Below are 25566 nucleotides of genomic sequence, written 5' to 3'. Positions count from 1 at the left end.
TTTTCCGTGTTGCTAGGGTAAATAATCAATGCAGTGAAAATCAGTGCCTCCCTGCCCCTCCTCAGCCTGGAGTCAGCCCCCTAGAGTTGCCCGTGTGAGAAGCAGCTCTGTGGCTTGCAGTCTGAAGATCTGCCCTTTGAGCCTTCAATCTGGGGCTCAGTCCTGAAAGAGCTTTGGTTTTCCTTGTCCACAGAGTCAGGACGCACAGGGCATTTGTTGTCACAGGGCATTCGTCGTGGCCGTTGATTGTACTTCAGTGTGAACTGTTCAGGAGATCTCTGCACAGACCTTCCGTGTGAAGTGCTGCTATGCTGACGGTTGGATGTAAAGTCAGATCATCCCTTGTGTACCTTTAAAATTTGGCAGAAATCTACGCAACTGTTGTTACAAGATGCAGAAAGAGACAGAAACTTAATTTTAATTTACATAGGCATCTTCTACTAATTTAAATGGTTTTTATCTTGCATTCAAATCTTGAATCAATTTTGAATTTGTTTTCTTTTATATTGTGACCTAGGTTTCACACCTAGGTCGTAATTCATAATACTTTTATTTCTTTCCATATTTTTAGCCAGTTGTCCTAATGTCATTGTTTAATAATTAATAGTTTTCACACTGATTTGATTTGAAATGCCACGTAAGTATTTTATATCTCTTTAGCCCTGTATTTTGATCCTCTGGTAGTAGAGTGCTGGTTTAATTATTGTGGCTTTATAATATGCTTACTTATTTTGTAGGGCAAAGCCTCATGCCTCATTTACTTTTTCAGAATTCTCAAAGGTTAAACTTCAGATGAATTTTATAATTTCATTGCCATGCTTTGAAGAACTTTTTAGAATTTTGGCTGGATTTTTTTTGTTTCTATAATGCATACAGATTTCTTAAATGTATACCTATGCATTTTGTGTTTTGTTTGTAATTGTGAACATGTTTCTAACTGTCTGTTGCTGGTATAAAGGAAACGTTTGCTCACTGGGAGGGTCTGAGAGCCGAAAATTGACCAGGTCTTACCCAGTTCTGTACCCCTAGTGTTGACTGCTGCATTGGCCTAAGTCAGGCTCTTAATAAATATTTGCCAAGTGAATGAACAAACATTTCTATGTATATGGTGTTCCTCCTTTTTCTTCTTTTGGATTACTTTAGATAGATTCCCAGGAATGGAGTTTTTGGTTAAAGGAAATGAGCATTATTATAGCTTCTAAAATGTGCTGAGTCTTTTTAGATGGAGATTCTTTACCAAAGGGCTGGGGAATAAGAGTGCTTGGGTCAGTTGGTGGTATAGTGAGAATGTAGTTAGGAGATGAGGCCTGACTCTCTGTGTGTGCTGCAAGATTGTGGCTCCAGCCCCCATCCCCAGTAATGCACTTGCCTGCAAGAGTGGGCCCTTAATAAATAAATGTGTGTTGAGATGAATTAACTTTACTGTGGGACTTTTCTGAGCACCAAGGAAAGAGCTGGTGTTGGAGAGAGGGAAGTCCCTGGGGCCCAAGAGAAGGGACAGGTGTCTGGGGCCCATCTCCCCAAGAGTGGACTGTTTTGGGCTACTAGAGGTCTGGGTGCAAAGGCTTGTGGGAACAGCTGGAGTATCGCATGGTTCTTCTCAGCCAGCTTTCAGGGACTGATTTCCACCTCAGGCTGGATGAGGCATGGCCTGGTTTCCATTCTCTGAACTGGCACCTCACGTCATGGTGCCTAAATGCAGCAGATGTCTGTCATATCAGGACTGTGCCCACCCAGTCCTTGTCTGCCCCCAGCTCCCCAGGACATTCATGCAGCTGTGTAGGGGACAACCAGAATGGCTTTCCAAGATGTTTGGTGTGGTCTCTCATGTTGGGATTTGGTGCCATATTTGAACTATAATTTTAGCAGTTTTGAGGCAGTAGCAGTAGCTGAACATAGGAAAGAATGAGTCAGATATATGAATGCTTAACTGCATTCCAGTCACTGTGCTACGCATCTTGGGCCGTATTGAGGTCAGCAGGTTTTGCCTTTGTCTTGAAGGAACTTAGACTAGTGAAGCACACTGCCGTGGGAAGCTGTCCTGGGCTACATGGTGCTGTGAGTTCCCCATTCCGAGGATGGAAAGAGCATGCAGGTCAGGGAAACCTTATTTGGGTTTTGAAGGATGAGTAGGAGTTGGAGAGAATGGTGTCATGGGAGACTCAGGATATGGTCCCAGTGAGACTTCAGACAGTAGATACTGACACTGACCTGTTGGATGCCTGCCTGGCATCGGCTCTTACTGTCTACTGAGCTGTGAAACTTTGCCTCGTCTTTGCTCCTTCCAATATGATTGGAATGTCTGTCTGGCTTTTCAGAATTTGGGACTAAAGCATTTAAAATGGTGATTTGGGGTAGGGTGGGGCAGATATTGATTCTCTCCGGGTTATGCTGGTGGTGGTGATAAGCTTCAGCACTGACTGGCTCATTTGTCACCAGCTGGGCTGCAGCTCAGTGGAGCGAGCCCTGGTGATGGACTCCTTGAGGTGCTGTCTGTGAAGCCAGATCACTCGAGGGTCCTTGCCTTCCTTTGGGAGGGGGCAGTGAAGACACTGAAACTGTGAGCCATCAACCAGACCAGCCAGACCCATTCTTTGGGATCCCCAAATAATGTTGGCATCTCCATGGACATTAACAGAGCATGGGGTGGTTGGAGATATGGAGGTACCTAGTTAAAAGAAGAAAGTTATTTGAGTCATAAAGTCCTTTGGGAGGTGAATAGTGTTGGCTGCCCCACACTCTCAAGAACCCCATGCCCTTGGTCATCCCCAAGGCCGTTTCCCACCAAGCCAGATCTCCCACCAACCTTGGCTCTCAAAATGGAATTTGTTTGCTGTCATGATCTAGACCAGCACTGTTCAATAAAGACAGTGTGAATCAGTTATGTACTTTTTTAAAAAAAATAAATTTATTTATTTATTTTTGGCTGCGTTGGGTCTTCGTTGCTGTGTGTGGACTTTCTCTAGTTTCGGTGAGCGGGGGCTACTCTTCATTGCGGTGCGCAAGCTTCTCTTGTTGCAGAGCACGGGCTCTAGGGTGCACGGGCTTCAGTAGTTGTGGCATGCAGGCTCAGTAATTGTGGCACGTGGGCTCAGTAGTTGTGGCTCGCAGGCTTAGTTGCTCCGCGGCATGTGGGATCTTCCCGGACCAGGGCTCAAACCTGTGTCCCCTGCCCTGGCAGGAGGATTCTTAACCACTGCGCCACCAGGGAAGTCTCGCCAGTTATATACTTTCAAGTTTTCAGATACCCACATTAAACAGGTGAAATTAATTTTAATAAATATATTTTGTTTAACCCAATGTGTCTATAATATTTCATCGTGTGGTAGTAGCCGTGTTTCACGTGCTCATGAGCCATGTGTGGCTAGCGGCTACTGTGTTTGGATGGGGCAGATTTAGACCAACTTTACCTGACTAACCAGGACTGGGGCAATGAAGAGACTAGTTTGTGATTCTACATCTAATTAGGACTGAACAAGATCAAATCTCAGCTCAGTCTCTGTTTAAAAGATATCAAATGGGAAACACGGAGGTTTTGTGGATCGCTGCTGATTGTGCTGTTCTACTTTTAATCCTGCCCTGTCTCATGGGTCTCAGCTCCCTGAGGGAAGGGCCTCTGGGGGCTTTTCCACCTCCTTGATCATAGCACGTGCCGTGGAGCCATGTGCCCCCAACAGCCTTTCACAGCTGCGTGGGGATTGAATTTGAGGTGCTTTTAGTGGTTGCTAGATTTTTTTGTTTTTAAAGGAAATGAACCCCAGTTAATCATTGTCTCGAGGTAGTTTTGCCTGCCTTATTGACCAGATTTCTGTAACATGAATAATATGTCAGACATTGAGAGCATGTGATCTAAAAGTTTTTTTGCCCGAGGAATTTAGTGAGAGATGATGAAGAAGTTACTAACTGTTCCTCAGTCAGAATTTAATACTCAGAGATTTAAAGGGAAAAGGCTTTATTGTAACAAGCAGCTTTCTCATGGTGTTTGCATTTCAGGAAACAGCTAGAGGTTAGTGATGGATCTGACACAGTATGGTCTTCTCCCTGGGATGGGGACGGGGGCCAGGCAGGGGAGCTGGTGGGAGGACCAGAATGCATGCACACATGTGCACACACATGCACGCACTGTCAAAACACACACTTTCCCCTAAGCTGGGGGTCGGGAGCCTAGGGGCTCAGTATGGACTCTGTGAAAGGAGGGAGGAGGAGGGATTAGGTGGGCTTTGGGTTCTGATTTGGCTGTCTCCCAGCCCCTTGCTCTTCCAGCCACTCTCTCCCCTCCTCTGGGAGTGCTGGGGTCTCTTGTCCAGCCTCGGAGCCAGGCTGAGCCCCCAGCTGTGCTTTAGGGCTCCTGGGCCTGAGCAAATCTCCTCTTCTACCTGAACCCTGCTTCCCCCGCCCACCGCCCCAGCCCCCCCACCCCCCAATTTCCAAGAGCAGTGACTTTGTCTAATCTCATCATTGCCCTGCCAAGAATCCAGGAAGGCACTCGAGTCCCTTTGGGCGTGGTCCCTGCTTATCCCAGCTCCACCCCCCTGCCAGCCTCCCTTGCCTGTGCTCTCTTGCCTCTGGGCCTTTGCACATACTCTTGTCTCTGCCTGGAGCTTCTTTTTTGTCTTGTCCTTCTGGCTACCACCTGCTTCCCCTTTAAGACCAAGCTCCTGCATCATTTTATGATTACTTGTTCATTCATTTCTTCACTTATTTATTCAACCAATACGTATCTGGCACTGAGCTGGATGTTAGAAAAATGGAGACATCTCAGAGTTTATGTTTATTGGAGAAGAGAGACATTAAGCCAATACTGTGAACGTTTTGAATCCACAGGTAGCAGTTTTCCTAAACTTTCAGTACCTGACCCTTGACCCATCTCCTCTGCACTCTCACACCAGCCCCACTTCACCCACTCTGACCTCTGTCATAGCACTTAACACACGCTTGAAACTACTGATTTATTTTTCCTATCTTTCTCACAAGCCCTGATTCCAGGTTCCTGGTAGATAAATATTAATAGTAAGTGTTGGTTGAATGTATGGATGAAATGATGGCTTGGCTGATAGTTGGAGGGCTTTTCTGTAAGATACCCAGAGATCATGTAGTGAATGGTTTTCCTTACCAGGGCTGTGCCTGCAAGTGTCACTAAAAAGACTCCAGGTTGTAGCAAGAGCACGTTGCTTGTGGACAGTAGAGGTTTGGTCTCTGGCTTGTCACTTGCTGTCGGGCCTACAAAGCAGTTTTCCAGATTGCCTCTGACCCTGGGGTAGAATTTATAGGTGCTGAAACCACTGTGTCTGATGTCTGTACACCTTACATCCACTGGTTCCTATAATCATGCCGTGGCATCCTTCTCCTTGGGACTCCTTTTTGGGGGCAGCCTGGAGACCTGTGACCCACACCTGCCATCTAGTTTGTTTGTTTATAGCTAGGTTCATTGTTTTGGGTTCCCTCTGTATCTTGGTTGATTTTTTTTTTTTAATGTTTATAGTGAAATTCACTCTTTGTGGTATATAGTTCTTTGAGTTTGGACAGATACGTAGAATCATGTATCTACCCCCACAGTCATGGTGCAGAATAGGTTGATTACCCAAAAATCCACTGTGCTGCCCCTTTGTAGTCAGTCACTCCCTTCACCCAAGCCCTGGAAACCACAGATTTGTCTTCTGTCCCTATAATTTTGCCTTTTTAAGAATGTCACATAAATGGTATTGTGCAGTATGTAGCCTTTTGGGACGGGCTTCTTTCACACATGTTGTGTGAATCAATCGTTTGCTCCTTTTTATTGCTGAACAGTATTTCATGGTACAGATGTGCCACAGTTTATCTGTTCACCAGATGAAGGACATTTGGCTTCTTTTCACTTTTTGACGATTATAAATAAAGCCTCTGAACACTTGCATGCAGGTTTTTGTGTGAATGTATATTTTTATTCCTCTTCATTGAATACCTAGGAGTGGAGTTGCTGGGTCACTTGGTAAGTGTATGTTTATAAGGAGCTGCCAAACTGTTTTCCAAAGAGCTGCACCGTTTTACATTCCCGCCAGCAATGAATGAAAGTTCCAGTTGCTCTGGATCCTTTCCAGCCTTTGGTATTATCAATTTTAAAAAATTTTAGCCATTGTAATAGATGTCCTCTCTAGTTTTTAATCTGCAGTTTTCTTTGCTCACTCTCCCAGTTGCTGACAGGATCTAAATACCATTATTTGATTTGATTTGGCAGGGATGTTATCCATACCCATGTGAGATTTGACTTCTTAACTTATAGGTGCTCAGAGTGAAAGGGCACTGGGGATATCAAGCCTTCCTAAAACCTTTTGAGGAAAATGTTATATTGTATCATTCTGTAATTTTAGAATGTAAAAAGATTTCTTATTATTAGGGTTAAATTCTTTATTTTAAAATTGCTATTTTCTTGACCAATTGTAGTGAACAAAAGTTACTAATCTTTTTTTTTTTTTTAAGAAGATGTTGGGGGTAGGAGTTTATTAATTAATTAATTTATTTTTGCTGTGTTGGGCATTCGTTTCTGTGCGAGGGCTTTCTCTAGTTGTGGCAAGCGGGGGCCACTCTTCATCGCGGTGTGCAGGCCTGTCACTATCGCGGCCTCTCTTGTTGCGGAGCACAGGCTCCAGACGCGCAGGCTCAGTAGTTGTGGCTCACGGGCCTAGTTGCTCCGCGGCATGTGGGATCTTCCCGGACCGGGGCTCGAACCCGTGTCCCCTGCATCGGCGGGCAGATTCTCAACCGCTGCGCCACCAGGGAAGCCCCAAAAGTTACTAATCTTGAAATTGAAATTTCTTTGACCTGTTCTTACCTCTCCCTTTCATGTGGCAAGGTGTCCAGTCTGTCCTCACAAAACATAATTATTTTTTTAAGCTCTCTATGTTATTGGTGGCCATAACACTTTTTCCCCTTCCTTCTTTTTAGGCCCCTAATCGTCAACTCATGACCTACTGGTTACAAGAGCTTCAGCAGAAGAGATGGGAATATTGCAACAGTCTCGACATGGTAAAGTGGGACAGCAGGACCTCCCCGACTCCAGGGGATTTTTCTAAGGGTCTTGTGGCCAGAGATAACACAGGTAGGTCAGAAAGGGAGGGCACCTGTGTCAGTGCTTTGTGTATTGCCGTTTGACGTAGCAAGTCAGCTTAGCAGAGGAATTGAGAATGAAAATAATGGTGATGATCCCTTATAAATGGGCTGTATCCTATAGTTATTGAGGGCTTCTGTTTCCATGTACAGAATTGTATTCAAGCCCAATGACAACCTCAGGAGCAAGGCAAGGCTGGTGCTAAGCATCCTAAAGAGATGGTACGGCTGAGAGCAGTGGGTCGTGAGTTGTGCAGAAGTCCAGTCTGACTCCAGCGCCAGCCCGCTCTCTACCCTGTCTGAAGGTGAAGCACCCAAACCCACAGCCCTGTGCACAGATATGTGTGCACACTGGCAAGATGTTCTCAAAGCACTCAATGTGATTCAGTGATGCTTCTTGGGAAGATTTTAACTATCAGACACTAATTCCATTTTATCCTGGATCTGTGGTATTTCCATAACTCATGCTAATCCCTGGCTGATTGCAGTGTGGAGATGATGTGGTTTTGTCTTTGAATATCAAAAATTAGAACCCTGTGATCTCCTCATGACTGTCTGGTGGTGCTGAGCCTTGTTAACTGAAAGAACAGGACTATGGTTATACACAGACCACCCCGAGCCGGCGCCTGCAGGGACTGCTGAGGTGGGGCTGTATTTGTGGTCCCTCTCTTCACACAGGGAGAAGAGCAGGCCCAGAAAAACCTGACCCCTGGGCCTTGAAGTAAGGCATGAAAAGGCCAGGCCATCACACCAGCATTTCTTAAGGACTGAAGGAGTGCATATTGGAATTTAGCCAGCATGGGCTAGTTCTCATGCCTGTAAAGACGTGTGGTCCAAGCTTTGTAACACCTGCGGGACCTTTGCTCAGGAGAACACAGGCTACAGTCAAGCTCCCTGTAAATGAACGGTGGCATTGGCACATGTGCAGCCAACTTGTTTTGGAAACAAACGCCTTCTTGGACTCCTTAAATTATTTTTTTCCTCCAAATCCCTGTTTTCCTGCCAGCCTTGTTTTTACCAATCAGCAGGTTAACCCTCTGGTCAGTGAGAAATTACTATGTGTACTTCACTCCTCTTCCTATGCTGTGCTATGAGAGTTCTCAGGTCATTTTCATGGATGTCCTAACACGAATGATAGCAGGAGCTGAGAGGATGCCTCCAGTTTGGCTGAGAGGATGCCAAAACCCTCACTATGTTTAGTTTGTACTTCTGCTCATTGATGACTTAGTTATTTAAAAAAACACTATTATAGTGCTTTTGATCAAAAGAAGCTCTATAACTCAGTATCAGTCACTTGGAACGATTGGAAACCCTGCAGGGAAACCAGCAGTATTCATGGTGGTAGCTAGTGCCTTTGGCACAGACGACACTCAACTTTGCCTCTGTTCCTTCTTTCTGAGGTCACCAAGCACTTCTCTCTAAGGGAGACTCAGGCATTAGACCGAGAGGAGGACCAAAGGAGTGAAGCCCTGTGGTCTCTTTATAACACGCATCCTTCCTTCTTTTAAGCCAAAGTGCTGAGGCTAGGGAGCCGGCAAAAACACCTGCAGCCCGCATTTGGTTCTCTGCATTTGGTTTTGGGACTCTGGCCTGGGAATTTGGAGTTGGCACCCTCTGGTGTTTACTCATTCATTCAGCAAGTAGATGCCCACGATGGGCTTGGATCTCCCCCCTCACAGAGTTTCTAGTCAAGCAGAGTGAAGAAAAAGTGAGATCACATGAGAGGGAAGGTACAGGGTACCAAGCGCCATGAATGGGTTGAGCACAGCTTTGGGGTGGGTGGGTTCACTCTCTGAGATCTGAGGATGACCCGGAGTCAGGCCAGGTGAGAGGAGCGCAGTGCCCTCCAGGAGCTGGAAGGAGGGTGTGGCCAGAGGGTGCCAGCAGTGAGCTGAGCCTGGAGGCACACCCAGGGCCAGGGTGGGAGGGGCCTGGACCTCTGGGTTTGGGGTTTTGGACTCTCCTAAGAGCAGTGGAATGCTCTTAAATGCTCTTAAAATTGCTATTTTCTTGACCAATTGTAGTGAACAAAAGTTACTTGAAGTCATCTTGAACAAAAGTCATCTTGAATATTTTATGTGCAGAACCGACTGTAATTTTGAACTTCTGCCGATTTTTATATAGCTTTTAAGAACAAATGATGAGACTTTGGATGACCAGGCAATTTGCAAGACTATAATTATTCAGGAAGTCAGAAAGTCTAAAGGGGGAAGACAAGAAGAAAAGGCTAGATTTTCGTCACCCTCCTTTTTTATCATCATTTTAGATAAAAATTGGTTAAAAGGTAAAATGAGTTAAGGTATGTGGTGGTGCTCTGTCGTGTTTCTGAAGCCATGCTTGTAATTATCTGCTCTGCTTATCCTAAATCATGCTAACTCTAGCTAGGATTGAAGACAAATGTTTTTATTACTCTGATTTACATTAAAAAATAAAACTTTTCCTACTGTCCTCTCCTTGTTACCCAGTTTTTGGTAACATTTTCATTTGTTGTCTAATGGGTGTCACCCATCAGTACCCTCCTAGCACCGAAATTCAACATGGGGAAAGATACAGGGAATTAACGTTTGACAGGCAGTTGTATCTTGGAAGGCAGCTCTCTCTGGTGGAAGGATCCCTGTGATCCTGGGTTTGAGTCTTGGCTCTGATATTTACTATTTGTCAGACTCTGAGTGAGTCATTTTCTCTCTAGTAAAGGGTAGCAAACTGCAGCCTGTGGAAATGAAGTTTTATCAGAATAAAGCACCACTCATTTATTTGCACATTGTCTGTGGCCGCTTTTGCACACCAGTGGTAGAGTTGAATAGTTGTCACAGAGACCATTTGGCTCACCAGTCTAAAATATCTACTACTGTCTGGGCCTTTAAGAAGAAGTTTGCTGACCCTTGCTGTGATGTCTTGAGCATACCTCTCTTTTTGAGCCTCAGTTTCTTTATCCGTAAAATGGACATTGTTCATTCAGTCTTTCACTCCAGGCATTCTTGTATTCTAGGCATTTGTGCCAGTGCCTGGGATGTAAAGACAAATAAGTCATGGGTCATGTTCTCAAGGAATGTGTGGTCTAGTGAGGGACCCAGACAGGTAAAGAGGCCTGCACAATGCAGTCTGGTAAGCACAGGGCCAGAGGTGAGCACAGGAAGCTTACCTGCGTGTGGGTGTTGGAGGGTAGGGTGTTGGTGGTGTCTGAGAAGGCTTCCTGGACTAGGAGAGGGCTGAACTGAGTCCTGAAGAGCTGGCCTTGTGAAGCAGGGAAAGGAAAGGCCTGGGGACCCTAGAGACCAGGGCCTGACTTGAAGGTAGAGAGTGTGGACAGGAGTGACAAAGAGAAAGTTGGATGGATGATCAGGGACCAGACCTGGAAGGGCTTATGCATTTGAGATGATTAACCATGGCCGAGTGGGAGAGAATGGATTCCTTGGCAAGACAAGAGGAAGGGAGACCAGTTAGAAGGCTGGTTGAGCCTAAAAATCATAGTACCCTTGAGTAGGGTTGCAGCAGAGAAGATGGAAAAAAGTGGGCAGAGTCGGGAGATTGTATGGTGGGAGAACTGGTGGATTAAAAGGTGGGATTAGCTTTGAGGGAGCGGGAAGGCAGAGGGTGCCGGTCCCAGGCCCAGGCAGTTGGCTGGATGGGATTGGAAGGAATACTAACAACAACCTTATCCCCCACCCGTCCCCATCCCGGCAGTATTTCTGTTTTGAGGATCAGATGGGAAACTGCATTGTTAAGTGTAAAGTGTCAAGTGTATTATATCTACACACGTATACCTACATATATGATATTACCATTTTGAATCGGTTAGGATTATGTTCAGCCGCAATTAACAGGAAACCTAATAGGGACTTACAAATAGAGATTTATTTGTCTCATGATGGCAGTCCATAGCTGGCGAACCCTCTCCCCGGTGCCGTTGAGGGACCCATTCTGTTCTCTAGCTTCCCTCCTCATGCTAGCTGCCTTCGGGAGTGGCACCTATATTAAAAAGGAGAAAGCTTTCCCAGAAACTCTTGCTTTATGCCTTATTAACTAGAACTGTGTCATGGAGACTCTGGAATGGAGTTTGAGGAGGCCAGTGTTTTAGCTGAGCGTGTGGCCACCATCAAAACCAGGGTCTGTAAGGAAGAGCTAGAATGGGTATCAGATAGGCAGCTGGCAGTGTCACGTAATTACCTACATTAAATTTGTTTTCAAGAGTTCATGTTTCTAGAGTAAGAATCTGTTCATCTGTGTGACTGAAATTTGCAGCCTCCTATTAGTCAATCAAGTGTTAGAAAGTGAGATGACTTTGTTTTATCTGATCTGTCTGCCTTCCATCTGCAGCCTGGCCTCTGAAAGTATGCCACGCCTCAGACACCACTCTGCTTGTCTTCCGTGTTTGGATAGATAAAGACTTAGTTTCAACACAAAGGAGTAATTTGCAAAAATAAAATCAAGAGTCTGCAGACCTTCATAGCTGTTGGGAATGAGGCAGCCAGAATTCAAAGGAGGCTTGTAGCAAGCTAACAGCCTCATTACAAGCTGTGTGTCCAGCACGTTCTGTTTACTTCATTTCCCATGTAAACTAATAGGCAAACAAGTCAGGGATAACAAGACTTTGTTTTTTTAAGACTTCCTGAGAGTTCAGGAATACAAAAGCCCTCACCGTCACAGGGGGAAAATGGTACAGTGAAGATGGTTTGAGGGATGACCACACCTTTCCTTCTCTGAAGCAGCCTCGAGAGTAACTGCCACCCTCTCGGCTTGTGTGGGAGCAGGGGGAGGGGAAGGGAAGTGGCTGCTTGTTCCAGTCCTCCCCCAGTTTGAGCCGCGCTCTCTGTGCAAGTGCTGGAACTGGTGGGAGGGAAACCGTAGGGTGGGACGCAGACCCCACATTAGCAAAGCCACAGGAATTCCATGGAATCATTTCATGTCACAGTTCCCTAAAGTCATCAAAGAAGCTGTGCTTTTATGTTATCCTGTTTGTAGAATACTACAAAATGCCATGTGTTGTTTTAAAGTGTAAGTCACGGTGATTATCAGCCTTGTAGCTGAGAGGCAGCCTGATCTAGTGCAGAAAGCTGATGGAATGAAGGGCACACACTGTTTCCCTCTCTGGGAGCAAGATGCTCTCTCTGATTCCTTCTGGATGGAAGGTTCTGTGATTCCTAACGTCAGGCTGTGAAAGGGAGGGAGACGATGAGCAGGGTCAGATTCTGGGGGAGCCTGGGGGAGCCTCCTGAAGAAGGTCCGGACGAGACGGTCCGTGGTGGGCTGGAGTGTGGTGCCTGTGGAGGCAGGCTGGGCCTGGCTCTGGGTGCGACGTGGCGCAGTGAACGGGGGGCGGGGTTGGGCGGTGTGCTGGGGTGCTTAGCCGCTGCAGGAGTGCAGGGCGGTGGGAGAGGGGAAGAGAGGGAAGCCCTGGAGTCAGGTGTGCTCCCCACCCCTAATGCAGGGGGTCTGTCAGAGGCAAGGTGGCAGGAGAGGGGCAGCCAGGAGGGGTGATGGGCGTGGTTCCTTAGAGAACGACATGGGCCTGCTGTCTCCTGCGTGATTTCCTCAGCCTCCAGAAGGCCCTCCCTGCTGCACCACGGCAGTCGTTTATTCATTCCTTCAACCATTTTACCAGCATTTATTGAGTCCCTCCTCTGTGGCTGCTGTTGGGTACGCAGCTGTTAGCAAATCAGGCTGGGGTCCAGTTCTCACAAGATTTACGTCCTTGGTGAGGCATGGGAGAGAGCAGACAGATGCGTAATTAGCCAGACACGTGGACTGGCCCACGGGGGACGCTCAGACCCGGTGGCTTGCTGCCTCTTCCTTTTGGGGTTAGATGCACACTGTGCCCTTACTTGGAAGATAACTGTACCGCTCCTGACCACGCCTTCACAATCTGGGTTAAACTCACTTTGATAAAAAGGGAAAAAAAGCTTTTTCAGGTTAACCCTGCTCTGAGTGTCCTCCACCGGCTCCCAGTGGGGACTTGCAGGCTCTCTTTTGCGGTATCTTTGACACACATGGCAATGGCCTTTTCCCAGTGCTTTTCCCTCCTTTCTTGGAGTTTGCTGCCTCTTGGGCACTCTGTTCTGCCCTCTGCGAGGTTGCTCGTGGTGGAGCTAGGAGCCGGAGAGGAGGGCAGACTCACGGAGGTGTCCAGATGTGAGCAGGAGCCTCCCTCTGTGGGCCCCACAGGGCCCCTGGTGTTAGAATGCGTTCAGCGGGAAGGACTCCTGGAGATCTGGGAATGGCCACGCCAGAATGATAGAGGCTGTGCTGGAATCAGGACCCAGGAAATCTGTGGTCTAAAAGTCGCTCAGAGGTGTCATTTAGGCATTGGGAAGTGTTCAGAAACAACAGAGAAGGTCTGAACACCAAAACTCTTCAAGCACAGACTCTCTCCCCACTGCAGCTGCAAGATAAAGCACATGTTCGTGAATCCAGTCCATCCTCTTAAGGATTTCAAGGAAATACTGCCCTGTCCTAGTTTGTGTCCTTCTTGAGGCGGTTCCCTGAATGCTAATGTTAGGACATGTATTGAGGGGAAGCCAGCAGCTCCGCTTTTAATTAAGGAAATCTCATGTGGTCTTTTAACAACCAAAAACCAGACAAAACAATCCAGCTAAAACTGGGAAATGGCTTCTTTTTCACGTCAAACGATGACTTTTAGAAACGGTTTGTTTTGCCAACATCCTCCCTGGCCTCCGGTCCCTTTTCTGCACCCCACCCCCAGGGCCTGAGTTCCTCAGGAACCATTTCCAGTGTGGGTCCAGGGCTGCTGGCAGGCCTGGGCGTCCTGGTAACAGGTGCTTGGCTATGCGAGAGAGCTTGACAGTCTCACCCGCAGAGGGGCCGCTCCTCACCTTGCTGCCAACCCACACAGGAAGAAGGGGCTGGACTCTGCTCGAAACAGAAACAGGTGCAGTGCACTGTGTTTATTTCCTGGTTTGGTGTAGAGTTGTAATGCTTTGCCTGTGAGGGGTCTGCGAAAGACCAGCCTCCGGGAAGCCTGGGTATCGGTTTTACCTTTGTCTGAAATAGAGGTGGTGCACCTGTGTGCCCAATGACCGACACACACTCACAGATGTCGGATGCCTGCCTCTACCCAGTACAGTCACTGCACCCGCCATAAGGCTGTTGTCACTGCAGGAGCAGGTGACTGCCTTCTAGCCCCAGCTCAGGGCTTCTGTCTCCTGACAAATAAAGTAGGTGGAGGAAACTGGATCCGGTTAGTGGTGTTTGAACTTGTTTTTTGTTTGTTTGTTGGAACTCTTTTTTTCCAAATGAAATCTCAAGAGGAACTCCAGGATATAAAAGAGTGAAAAGAGGAACCACTGTGGTTGAAGCTGAGAGTGGGACCCCTTCCTTCTCTCCCTCTGAAAATCCCTAAGGCTCAGAGGAAAGTCTGGATACCAGGGACTCGATGCATTCGGTGGTGACTTGCAGCTTAACATTTGATTATTTTATATCTTTCTCCTAGATGTGTTCTCCTTTAGGGCAAGAACTCTCTCATTTTTTTTTTTGGTACCCCGAGCACCTAGTGCTTTATACACAGTGGTGACTTGAACCAAGAATCAGGAACCAGTGGTGGTTTGTAACTTCTGGCCTTCTTGACTTAATCTTATAATCCATTGCCAAGCCTATAGTTCTTCTGTCTCCCAACACACCCTCTTGCTTTTTCCACTTAGAACGCTACTATGAGCCAGGTGTTGACTCTCCTGGGCAGGCACCAGTTCCCCTCATGGATACACAGCAGTCACTTCATGTCACAGCCAGCATACTTTTCCCAGTGTGTTCCCGGAGCCCTTGCCATGCTGACTGTGGTCAAGTTAGTGACCTGCCAACAAAGTGTGAGCCCGTCATAAGGTGTTCCCGTTTGGAACATCAATTTTCAAGGGCCCCCGAGTCCAGGATTCCCTGTGCTCTGCCTTCTCTATGAGTGCTCGATGACCTTCACAGTGACCTGTTCTAAGTGAACTCAGGTTGTGTGCTCATCTGATTAGAAAGTAATTTTTTTCTTGGTTATCAGTGTTCAGCGTTCCATTCTGATTCTGTTTCCACTGAAGGAGTGACGGTTGATATTGCCAATGTAGGGATGCTTTATTCAAGGGGAGTATAGGTCAAATTGATTATTGTAAAACAATGTTAAATTCTGTTTACAAACATATATATTCTCTGAGAGATTGTATCATTTGGAAGAATACAAAGTATTTATTGTTGGATACATTGTATCAAAACTTTAGAAAAGTAAGTTTTTATTATGGGTCTTATGGGAAATTTTAAGCATATGCAAAGAGAGAATAACATAATATTACCCAATGTTTATTAGGTAGTTTCAACAATTAGTATTTCACGACCCATCTTGTTTCACTGATATACTTACCCACTTAATTTTGTTATTTGGAAGCAAATAACATGTTATTTGAGGCAAATATTATTTATTTGTTAAATAACAAAATGTTATCTTTTTCTTTGAATTTTATTTTATTTATTTTTTTATACAGCAGGTTCTTATTATCCATTTTATACATATTAGTGTATATATGTCAATGCTAATCTAAAAATACAGAACACTTCATGAATTTGCATGTCATCCTTGCGCAGGGGCCATGCTAATCTTTTGTGTATCGTTCTAGTTTTAGTATATGTGCTGCTGAAGCGAGCACCAAAATGTTGTTATCTTGAAGCAAATTTTGGGCATCATATGATTGCAACCTTAAATATTTCAGACATTTACATTTTATTTTAAGATTTTTTTGATGTGGACCATTTTTAAAGTCTTTATTGAATTTGTTGCAGTATTGCTTCTGTCTTTTTATGTTTTTTGGTTTTTTGGCCACAAGGCATGTGGCATCTTAGCTCCCCGACCAGGGATTGAACCCACACACCCCCTGCAATGGAAGGCAAAGTCTTAACCACTGGACCCCCAGGGAAGTCCCTCAACCACTTACGTCTTAAAGATACATTCTGAAATTTGATCATGCTTTAGCATCAATGCATTTGCCTATGAATTTACTGAACTGCTATCCTTTATATGAAAACTTATTTTTTCAGTGTCACTATTTGCGATCAGCAAGTATATATATATTCTATTCCCCTCACTTTCTTACAGAAAAGGGCATTAATGTAATCTAGTCTGCACTTTGCTTTTTTCACCTAACAGTTTATCCTGGAAATTGTGCCTTATCAGTATAGGTGAGTGGACCATGATCACAGCTTTATACCAGGTTTACTGATCTACAAGACAGCGGAGAAGAGCCCTAGCTGCTTCTTTCCCTGGGCCGATGCTGTTAACTTGGTGGTTTGAAGCATGTACCACCTTCCTTTGAGGACCATGGGTCTACTTTAGATGAAAATGGTTGCAGAACACGCTAGCTGCCTACAGATTGTGTTTTCATGTAGTACACATTAAAAATATACTATAATATATACTATATAGATTTTTATATAGTATATCAAGACAGTGTACTATGTAGGATATCAGGTTCCCTGTGGAAACTTGGAGTAACTGACACTTGTTTGCCTTTCTTTCAGATTTAATTAACCTGCACCCAAATGCTTCTGCAGAAAAAGCCAGAAATGTCCTAGCTGTGGAAACTGCCCCTGGAGAGCTGGTGGGAGAGCAAGCTGCAAATCAGCCCGCCCCAGGGCATCCAAATTCCATTAACTTCTCTTTGAAACAGTGGGGCACTGAGCTCAAGTGAGTCTTTGGAAAGCAGCATGTGAAACTGAAAATGGCTTATTTCTGATAATGTATGTTATAATTTTATATAGGAAATTATAAAACCACCTGACATTTGTGAAGGCTTTATCACAAGGTACTTTTGCATATTTTGTTATTTTTTTAGCTTGTATGGAATGACTATTATGTGCCTGTTGCTGTGAAACACTTTCACACTCATGGTTTAATTGCTTGACTCTGTGAGGTAGGTCATATGGTTGACATTCTACAGAGAGAGCAGTTGGCTCAGGAAGAGTCCTTGTCTAAGGTCACAAGTCTCCCAGGCTGCAGAGTTGAATGAGCATCACCACAATCAATTTGAGAACATTTTCATTACCCCAGAAAGAAACCCCAGTACCCGTTAGCAGTCCCTTCCCCTTTCCCCCAAACCTCTTCCTATCCGGCCCTTGGTAACCACTAACCTACTTTTTGTGTCAATGGATTCGCCTGTTCGGATATTTCATATAAATGACGTCATACGGGTATGCGATCCTCTATGTCTTGCTTCTTTCACCGAGCATAATGTTTTTAAGGTTCATCCATGTTGTAGTACATATTAGTACTTCATTTCTTTTTTTGTTGTTATAAATTTATTTTATTTATTTTTAGCTGCGTTAGCTCTTTGTTGCTGCGTGCGGGCTTCCTCTAGTTGTGGCGAGCGGGGGCTACTCTTCATTGCAGTGCGTGGGCTTTTCATTGCGTTGGCTTCTCTTGTTGCGGAGCATGGGCTCTAGGCACGGGCTTCAGTAGTTGTGGCTCGTGGGCTCTAGAGCGCAGGCTCAGTAGTTGTGGCGCGTGGGCTTAGTTGCTCCATGGCATGTGGGATCTTCCCAGACCAGGGCTCCAACCCGCGTCCCCTGCATTGGCAGGCGGATTCTTAACCACTGCGCCACCAGGGAAGTCCCTATTTCTTTTTATTGAGCAATAAGGTTCCATTATGTGGGTATACCACATTTTGTTTATCCATTCTTCAGTTAAGGGAAATTTGGGTTCTTTCCACTTTTTGGCTACTATGAATACAGCTGCTATAAATATCTGTGTGCAGGTTTTATGTGGACATAATTTTTCAGCTTCTTTGAGTAAATACCAAGGAACACGATTGCTGGATCATATGGTAAGAGTATGTTTAGTTTTGTAAGAAACTGCCAGTCTTCTGAAATGGACCACTTTGCCTTCATTTCTACCAGCGATGAACGAGAGTACCTGTTGCTCCACATCCTTGCCAGCATTTCGTGTTGTCAGATTTTTGTCATATCATGCCATATGATGTGATGCATTTTTCATGTGCTTATTTGCCACCTCTGTATCTTCTTTGGTGGAGTGTCTGTTAAGGTCTTTGGCCATTTTTTAACTGGGTTGTTTGTTTTCTTATTATTGAGTTTTAAGAGTTCTTTGTATATTTTGGGTAGCAGTCCTTTATCAGATGTGTTTTTTGTAAATATATTTTCACAGTCTGTGGCTGTCGTTTAATTCTCTTATATTGCCTTTCACAGAACAGAAGTTTTAAATTTTAATCAAGTCCAGCTTATCAATTATTTCTTTCAAGATTGTGTCTTTGGTATTGTATCTAATACCTTCACCATACCCAAGGTTGTGTAGGTTTTCTTCTGTGCTAACTTGTAGGAGTTCTATAATTTTGAGTTTTACATTTATGTCTGTGATCTATTTTGAGTGAATTTTTGTGACGTGTGTAAGATTTGTGTCTAGATTCTTTATTTTGCATGTCGATGTCTAGTTGTTCCAGCACCGTTTGTTGAAGAGGTTATCTTTGCTCCATTGTATTGTCTTTGCTTTTTTGTCAAAGATCAGTTGACTGTATTTATGTGATTCTATTTCTTGATTCTCTGTTATGTTCCATTAAGGTATTTGTCTATTCTTTTGCCAACACCACACTGGCTTGATTACCATAGCTTTATAGTAAGCCTCAAAGTAGAGCAGTGTCAGTCTTCTAGCTTTGTTCTTCTTCAGTATTGTGTTGGATATCCTGGGTCTTTCCCCTCTCCATGTAAACTTTAGAATCAGTTTGTCAATAACCACAAAATAACTTGCTAGGATTTTGATTGGGGTTGCATTGAATCTATAGACAAAATTGGGACGAACTGACAATGTTGTCTTTCTATTCATGAGTGTGGAATATCTCTCCATTTATTCTGTTCTTCTTTGATTTCATTCATCAGAGTTTTGTGGTTTTCCTCATACAGATCATATATATATATATATATATATATATATATGTATGTATACTTAGATTTATACTTAAGTACTTTGCTTTCTTGGGTGCTATTGTAAATAATATGGTATTTTTAATTTCAAATTCTACTTGTTCATTGTTGGTATATAGGAAAACAGTTGAATTTTGTATATTAATCTTATATTGTGCAACCTTGCTGTAATCACTTATTATTTCCAAGAGTTTTTTGGTTAATTCTTTCAGATTTTCTACATAGATGGTTGTGTCATCTATGAACAATTTTATGTCTTCCTTCCCAATCTTTTTAATTTCTTTGCCTTATTGCATTAGCAAGGACTTCCAATACGGAGTTGAAAAGGAGTGGTGAGAGGGGACATCGTTGCCTTGTACCTGACCTTAGTGGAAATGCTTCAGGTTTCTTACCATTAAGTATGATGTTAGCTGTAGACTTTTTGTAGATAGTCTTTATCAAGTTGAGAAAGTTCCCTCTATTCCTAGTTTACTGAGAGTTTTTATCATGAATGGGTGTTGGATTTTGTCAGATGCATTTTCTGTATCTGTTGATATGATTATGTGATTTTCCTTTTCTAGTCTGTGATGTGATGGATTACAATAATTGATCTTATTTTTTATTTTTTTAATTTATTTATTATTTTTGGCGGTGTTGGGTCTTCATTGCTGAGCACGGGCTTTCTCTAGTTGCGGCGAGTGGGGGCTACTCTTCGTTGCGGTGCACGGGCTTCTCATTGTGGTGGCTTCTCTTGTTGCGGAGCACAGGCTCTAGAGCGCGGGGGCTTGAGTAGGTGCGGTGCATGGGCTCAGTAGTTGTGGCTCATGAGCTCTAGAGCACAGGCTCAGTAGTTGTGGCACACTGGCTTAGTTGCTCCATGGCATGTGGGATCTTCCCGGACCAGGGCTCAAACCAATGTCCCCTGCATTGGCAGGTGGACTCTTAACCACTGCGCCACCAGGGAAGCCCCCAATAATTGATTTTAGAATGTTGAATGAGTCTTGCATACCTTGGATAAATCTCACTTCGTTGTGAAGTATAGTTTTTTTATACATTTTTGAATTTGATTTGCTAATATTTTGTTGAGGATTTTTGTATCTGTGTTCATAAGAGACATTGGTCTGTAGTTCCCTTTTTTATTCCTTTTTTGGTTTGCCATTAGGGGAATGCTGCTCTCATAGAATGAGTTAGCAAGTATTCTCTCTGCTTCTATCCTCTGAAAGAGATTGTAGATAATTAATATAACTTCCTGGGACTTCCCTGGTGGTCCAGTGGTTAAGACTCTGTGCTCCCAGTGCAGGGGCCCGGGTTCTATCCCTGGTCAGGGAACGAGATCCTGCATGCCACAACTAAAGATCCTGCATGCCGCAACTAAAGATGCCTCATGTGGCAATGAAGATCCCATGTGCTGCAACTAGGACCTGGTGCAGCCAAATAAATAAATAAATATTTTAAAAATTAGTATAATTTCTTTCTTTAATGTTTGGTAGAATTCATCAATGAACCCGTTTGGGCCTGTACTTGCTGTTTTGGAAGGTTATTATTGATTCCATTTTAAAAATAGATATAGGCCTATTCAGATCTTTTATTCTTGTGTGAGTTTTGGCAGATTGTGTCTTTCAAGGGATGGTCCATTTCATCTAAGTTATCAAATTTATGGGCATAAAGTTATTCGTTGTATTTCTTGCGTATCCTTTTAATTTCCATGGAATCTGGTGATTTTCCCTCTTTAATCTCTGATATTAGTAATTGGTGTCATTTCTTTTTTCTTTAGTTAGTCTGGCTAGAGGCTTATCACACTGATTGATCTTTTCAAAGAACCAGCTTTGGTTTCATGTTTTTTTTTTTTAACATTAATTTATTTTTTGGCTGTGTTGTGTCTTAGTTGCGGCACTAGGGATCTTTCATTGTGGTGCATGGGCTCTTCGTTGCGGTGCGTGGGCTTCTCTCTAGTTGTGGCCTGCGGGCTCCAGAGCACGTGAGCTCTGTCGTTGCAGCACGTGGGCTCTTTAGTTGTGGTGTGTGGGCTCAGTAGTTGAGGTGCACGGGCTTAGTTGCCCCATGGCATGTGGGATCTTAGTTCCCTGACCAGGGATCGAATTGGCATCCCCTGCGTTGCAAGACAGATTCTTAAGCACTGGACCACCAGATAAGTCTCTGGTTTCATTTTTTTCTGTATTGATTTCCTGTTTTCAATTTTATTGATTTCTTCTCTACTTCTTATTATTTATTTTCTTCTGCTTACTTTGGATTTAATTTGCTCTTATTTTTCTAGTATCCTATGGTAGAAACTTGGATTATTAATTTTAGATCTTTTTTCTTTTCTATTATATGCATTCAATGCTATAAATTTCCCTCTAAGCTCTGCTTTTGCGCATCCTACAGATTTTGATAATTTATGTTTTCATGTAGTTCAGAATATTTTAAAATTTCTCTTGAGATGTCTTCTTTGACTCCTGTTAGTTGGAAATGTGTTGTTTAATCTCCGCATACTTGAGGATTTTTCTATTAACTTCTGTTACTGATTTCTGGTTTAATTCCACTGTGGTCTGAAAGCAGATGTTGTATGATTTCTGTTCTTTAAATTTGTTAAGGTGTGTTTTATGACCCGGAATGTGGTTTGTCTTGATGAATGGTCCATGTGAGGAAAATGTATATTCTGCTCTTGTTGGATGAAGTAATTTATAGATATCATTTACATGAAGTTGATTGATGGTGTTCCGTTTGACTGTGTCCTTATTGATTTTTTGCCTGCTGGATTTGTCTATTTTGGATAGAGGGGTGTTGAAGTCTCCATCTATGTTAGTGGATTCATCTATTTCTCCTTTCAGTTCTGTCAGTTTTTGCCTCACATAGTTTGATGCTCTGTTGTTAGGCACATACACATTAAGAATTGTTATGTCTTCTTGGAGGATTGACTGCTTTATCATTATGTCATGCCCTTCTTTATCCCTGACAACTTCCCTTACTTTGAAGTCTACTCTGTGTGAATTTAATATAGCTCTCCTGCTTTCTTTTGATGGGTGTTATTTAGCACAATATATTTTTCTCTATTTACTTTAATCTATTTGTGTCTTTATTTAAAAGTGGGTTTCTTGTAGACAACATATAGTTGTGTGCTGATTTTTGATCCATTCTGACAATTTCTGTCTTTTAATTGCTACATTTACACCATTGACATTCAAAGTGGTTATTGATATAGTTGGATTAATATATACTGTATTTGTTACTGTTTTCTATTTGTTGTCCTTGTTCTTTATTGCTATTTTTGTCTTCCACTTTCTTAACTGCCTTTTGTGGTTTTAATTGAGCATTTTATATGATTCCATTTTCTCTCCTTTCTTGGCATATCAGTTATACTTTTTTTCTTTCTTTTTTTTTTTTTTTTTTTTTTTTACTTTTTTAGTGGTTGCCCTAGAGTTTCCAATATACATTTACAACTAATCCAAGTCCACTTTGAAATAACGCTATCCACTTCACAGGTTGTGTGAGTACCTTATAACAACAAAATAATCCCGGTATCCTCCTCTAGACCCTTATATCATTGCTGTTATTCATTTCACTTATATATAAAGCATACACAGCACATATATACATAATATGTATACATAAGCATACATAATATATGCATAATGTAAGCTTGCACGTATATAAAATGTACATCAGTATACCATACGTAACATGTATATATAAGCGTACATTGTTGATATTATTATTTTGAACAAACTGTTACCTATTAGATCAATTAGAATAAGAAAAATAAAAGTTTTCATTTTACTTTCACTTATTCCTTCCTCAGTAATCTTCCTTTCTTTATGATAGATCTGAGTTTCTGACCTATATTATTTTTCTTCTCTCTAAAGAACTTAATACTTCTTGCAAGGCAAATCTACTAGCAACAGATTCCCTCAATTTTTTTTTTTTGGTCTGAGAAAGTCTTTATTTTTTTTATTCTCCTTTTCACAGTTTACAGAATTCTAAGTTGGTGGGATTTTTTTTCTCTCAACACTTTACATATTTCAGTCTACTATTATTTGCATGGTTTCTGAGGAGAGGTCAGATGTAATTATCTTTGTTCCTCTATAGGTAAGGTAGTTTTTTTCCTCTGACTTCTTTCAGAATTTTTTATCTTTGATTTTCTGTAATTTGAAAATGGTATGCCAAGGTATGGGCTTTTTGGCATTTATCCTGCTTGGTGTTCTCTGAGCTTCCTGGAGCTGTGGTTTGGTGTCTGAGGTTAATTTGGGGAAATACTCCATCATTATTGTTTCAAATATTTCTTCTTTTCCCCTCTCTTTCTTCTACTTCTGATATTCCATTTATGCATATGTTACACCTTTTGTGGTTGTCCCATAGTCCTCAGATATTCTGTTCTTTTTTCTCTCCTTCCCCCCCCCCCCCAGTCTTTGTTCTCTTTGCCTTTTAGTTTTGGAGGATTCTATTGAGATATCTGTATGCTCAGAGATACTTTCCTCAGCTGTGTCCAGTCTACTAATAAGCCCGTCAAAGGCATCCTTCATTATTTTTGCAGTGTTTTTTTTTATCTCTGGCATTTCTTTTTGGTTCTTTCTTAGAATTTCCATCTCTGCTTACACTGCCCATCTGTTCTTGCATGCGGTCTACTTAATCCATCAGGGCCCTGAGCATATTAATCATAGATGTTTTAAATTTCCCGCCTGATACTTCCAACATCCCTGCCATGTCTGGTTCTGGTGCTTGCTTGTCTCTTCAAACTGTGCAGGCTTTTGCCTTTTGGTATGCCTTGTAATTTTTTGTTGGTACCTGAACATGATGTTCTAGGTAAAAGGTAACTGCTGTAAATAGGCTTTTAGTAATATGGTGATGAGGTGTGGGAGGTGAGGAAGTGTTGTATAGTCCTATGATGAGGGCTCAGTCTTTTAGTGAGCTTGTGCCCCTGGAGTTTGAACTTTGCAAGTGTTTCTCCGTGTTTTTATTCCTCCCTTAGGTGGGGCAGGATGGCTAGAATGGGCTGGAGTTGTGTATTCCCCTTCCCACAGGTCAGTTAGGCTCTGATAATACCCAGGTTAGGCTCTGGTTAATAGTTCAGGCCTTGTTAAGAACAGAGTACTCTGAAGTATTTAAAAATTATTCCTGGGCTTCCCTGGCGGCGCAGTGGTTGAGAATCCGCCTGCCGATGCAGGGGACATGGGTTCGTGCCCCGGTCCGGGAGGATCCCACGTGCCGCGGAGCGGCTGGGCCCAAGGGCCATGGCCGCTGAGCCTGCGTGTCCGGAGCCTGTGCTCCGCAATGGGAGAGGCCACAATGGTGAGAGGCCCGCGTACCGCAAAAAAAAAAAAAAAATTATTCCTTTTCCCCTCTCCCTGCCAGAAGTCAGAGGGAATTTTTCTCTGGTATTCACTGTGGGAGCCTGGTCGAGCTCCTGAAGGTAACTCTCACAATATTGTGGGGACCCCTATGACAGGCCCTCTGGAGTTTTTATATTCTTTTTTTTTTTTTTTTTTTTTGCGGTACGCGGGCCCCTCACTGCCGCGGCCTCTCCTGTTGCGGAGCACAGGCTCCGGACGTGCAGGCTCAGTGGCCATGGCCCATGGGCCCAGTCGCTCCACGGCACACGGGATCCTCCCAGACCGGAGCACGAACCTGCACCCCCTGCATCGGCAGGTGGACACCCAACCACTGCGCCACCAGGGAAGCCCACCTCTGGAGTTTTTAACTCGCTGTTGTCTGTACTGAGCCTCCAGCAAGTCATCAATTACGGTGAGTTTTCCTACCCTGGCACTGGTTCCTTAGGTGATCCTCTGCTCTAGGAAGCTGCGACTCCCTGTATTGGCCTGTCCTTCCAGTATTGGGGATAGCAGTTGGCCCTGTGTCCTCCCCTCTCTTATGGATCCAGGAAGTGGCTTGTTCCTTAGGTCACTGTTTCCCCATATTCTCACTCCCTGAGCTGCTGTGTTCCGGCCATTCCGTACCTTACTCCTCACCCAGGACCTTCACTCATGGTGTGTCCTTCTGCTCGGGGTGCCGCATGTCATCTGATTGAGTCCTTTGCCAGCCAGTGCCGAAGATAAGGTGGGAGGGAGGAGGCAAGGTGGGGCTGTCTCCCTGGGTGCCTGCAACTGGAGCAGCACTACTTTCATTGATTTCAACCTGTTGGACTTCTCCTTAAAGAAAGGGTTCTATGCTCCTAAAAATGTTGGAAAGCCACCAAGAGCTTATCCCTTTCTTTTACAGGTTAAGAAGCTGAGACTTAAGAGAGGTAATGAAACCACAGAAATGCATCTTGGTGGGGGCCTCTGAGGAGCTCCGGTTCTTTATGTCTCAGCACAGGAAGAATACTGTGAGAGGCAAAGTGATAGATAAGAAGTGGTTTATTAGAGTAGGACACTTGTGAGGTTTACAGGCGGCTGGGCAAGAGGGTGCCTCCCCAAGAACTTAGTGGGCTACAGTTTTATAATCAAAGGAAAAGAGGGGAGGGGGGAAAGACCACCTTCTTCCTCACTCTTTGAGTCTTCCATCGTTAACTCCTCCGACATGTTGGGAGGGGGAGTTTTTGACCCTATATGGCCCATCCAGGACTGTCACGGTGCTATGGAAAAATTACTTCAGTATAAT

General features: G+C 43.8%; 1 protein-coding gene and 1 non-coding gene across 3 annotated transcripts in view; one reads left to right on the top strand and one right to left on the bottom strand.

Moving 5' to 3' along the window:
* The window catches only part of TBC1D2B (TBC1 domain family member 2B), an 87376-nt gene that overhangs the window by 13556 nt on the left and 48254 nt on the right, over positions 1-25566 (top strand). For both annotated transcript variants that reach the window (XM_060005532.2, XM_060005533.1), the window contains exons 2-3: positions 6922-7075; positions 16585-16750. In XM_060005532.2, coding sequence (XP_059861515.1) covers positions 6922-7075; positions 16585-16750 — 320 coding nt within the window. The remainder of the gene's footprint in view (positions 1-6921; positions 7076-16584; positions 16751-25566) is intronic.
* On the bottom strand, positions 15610-15716 carry LOC132421234 (U6 spliceosomal RNA). Its single transcript, XR_009518525.1, has one exon. It is a non-coding gene; the product is annotated as a U6 spliceosomal RNA (small nuclear RNA).

The sequence above is a fragment of the Delphinus delphis genome, chromosome 2, assembly GCF_949987515.2.
Source record: "Delphinus delphis chromosome 2, mDelDel1.2, whole genome shotgun sequence".
NCBI lineage: Eukaryota > Metazoa > Chordata > Mammalia > Artiodactyla > Delphinidae > Delphinus > Delphinus delphis.
Note: the sequence above shows the minus strand (reverse complement) of the source record. Positions and strands in the feature narration are given on the sequence as shown.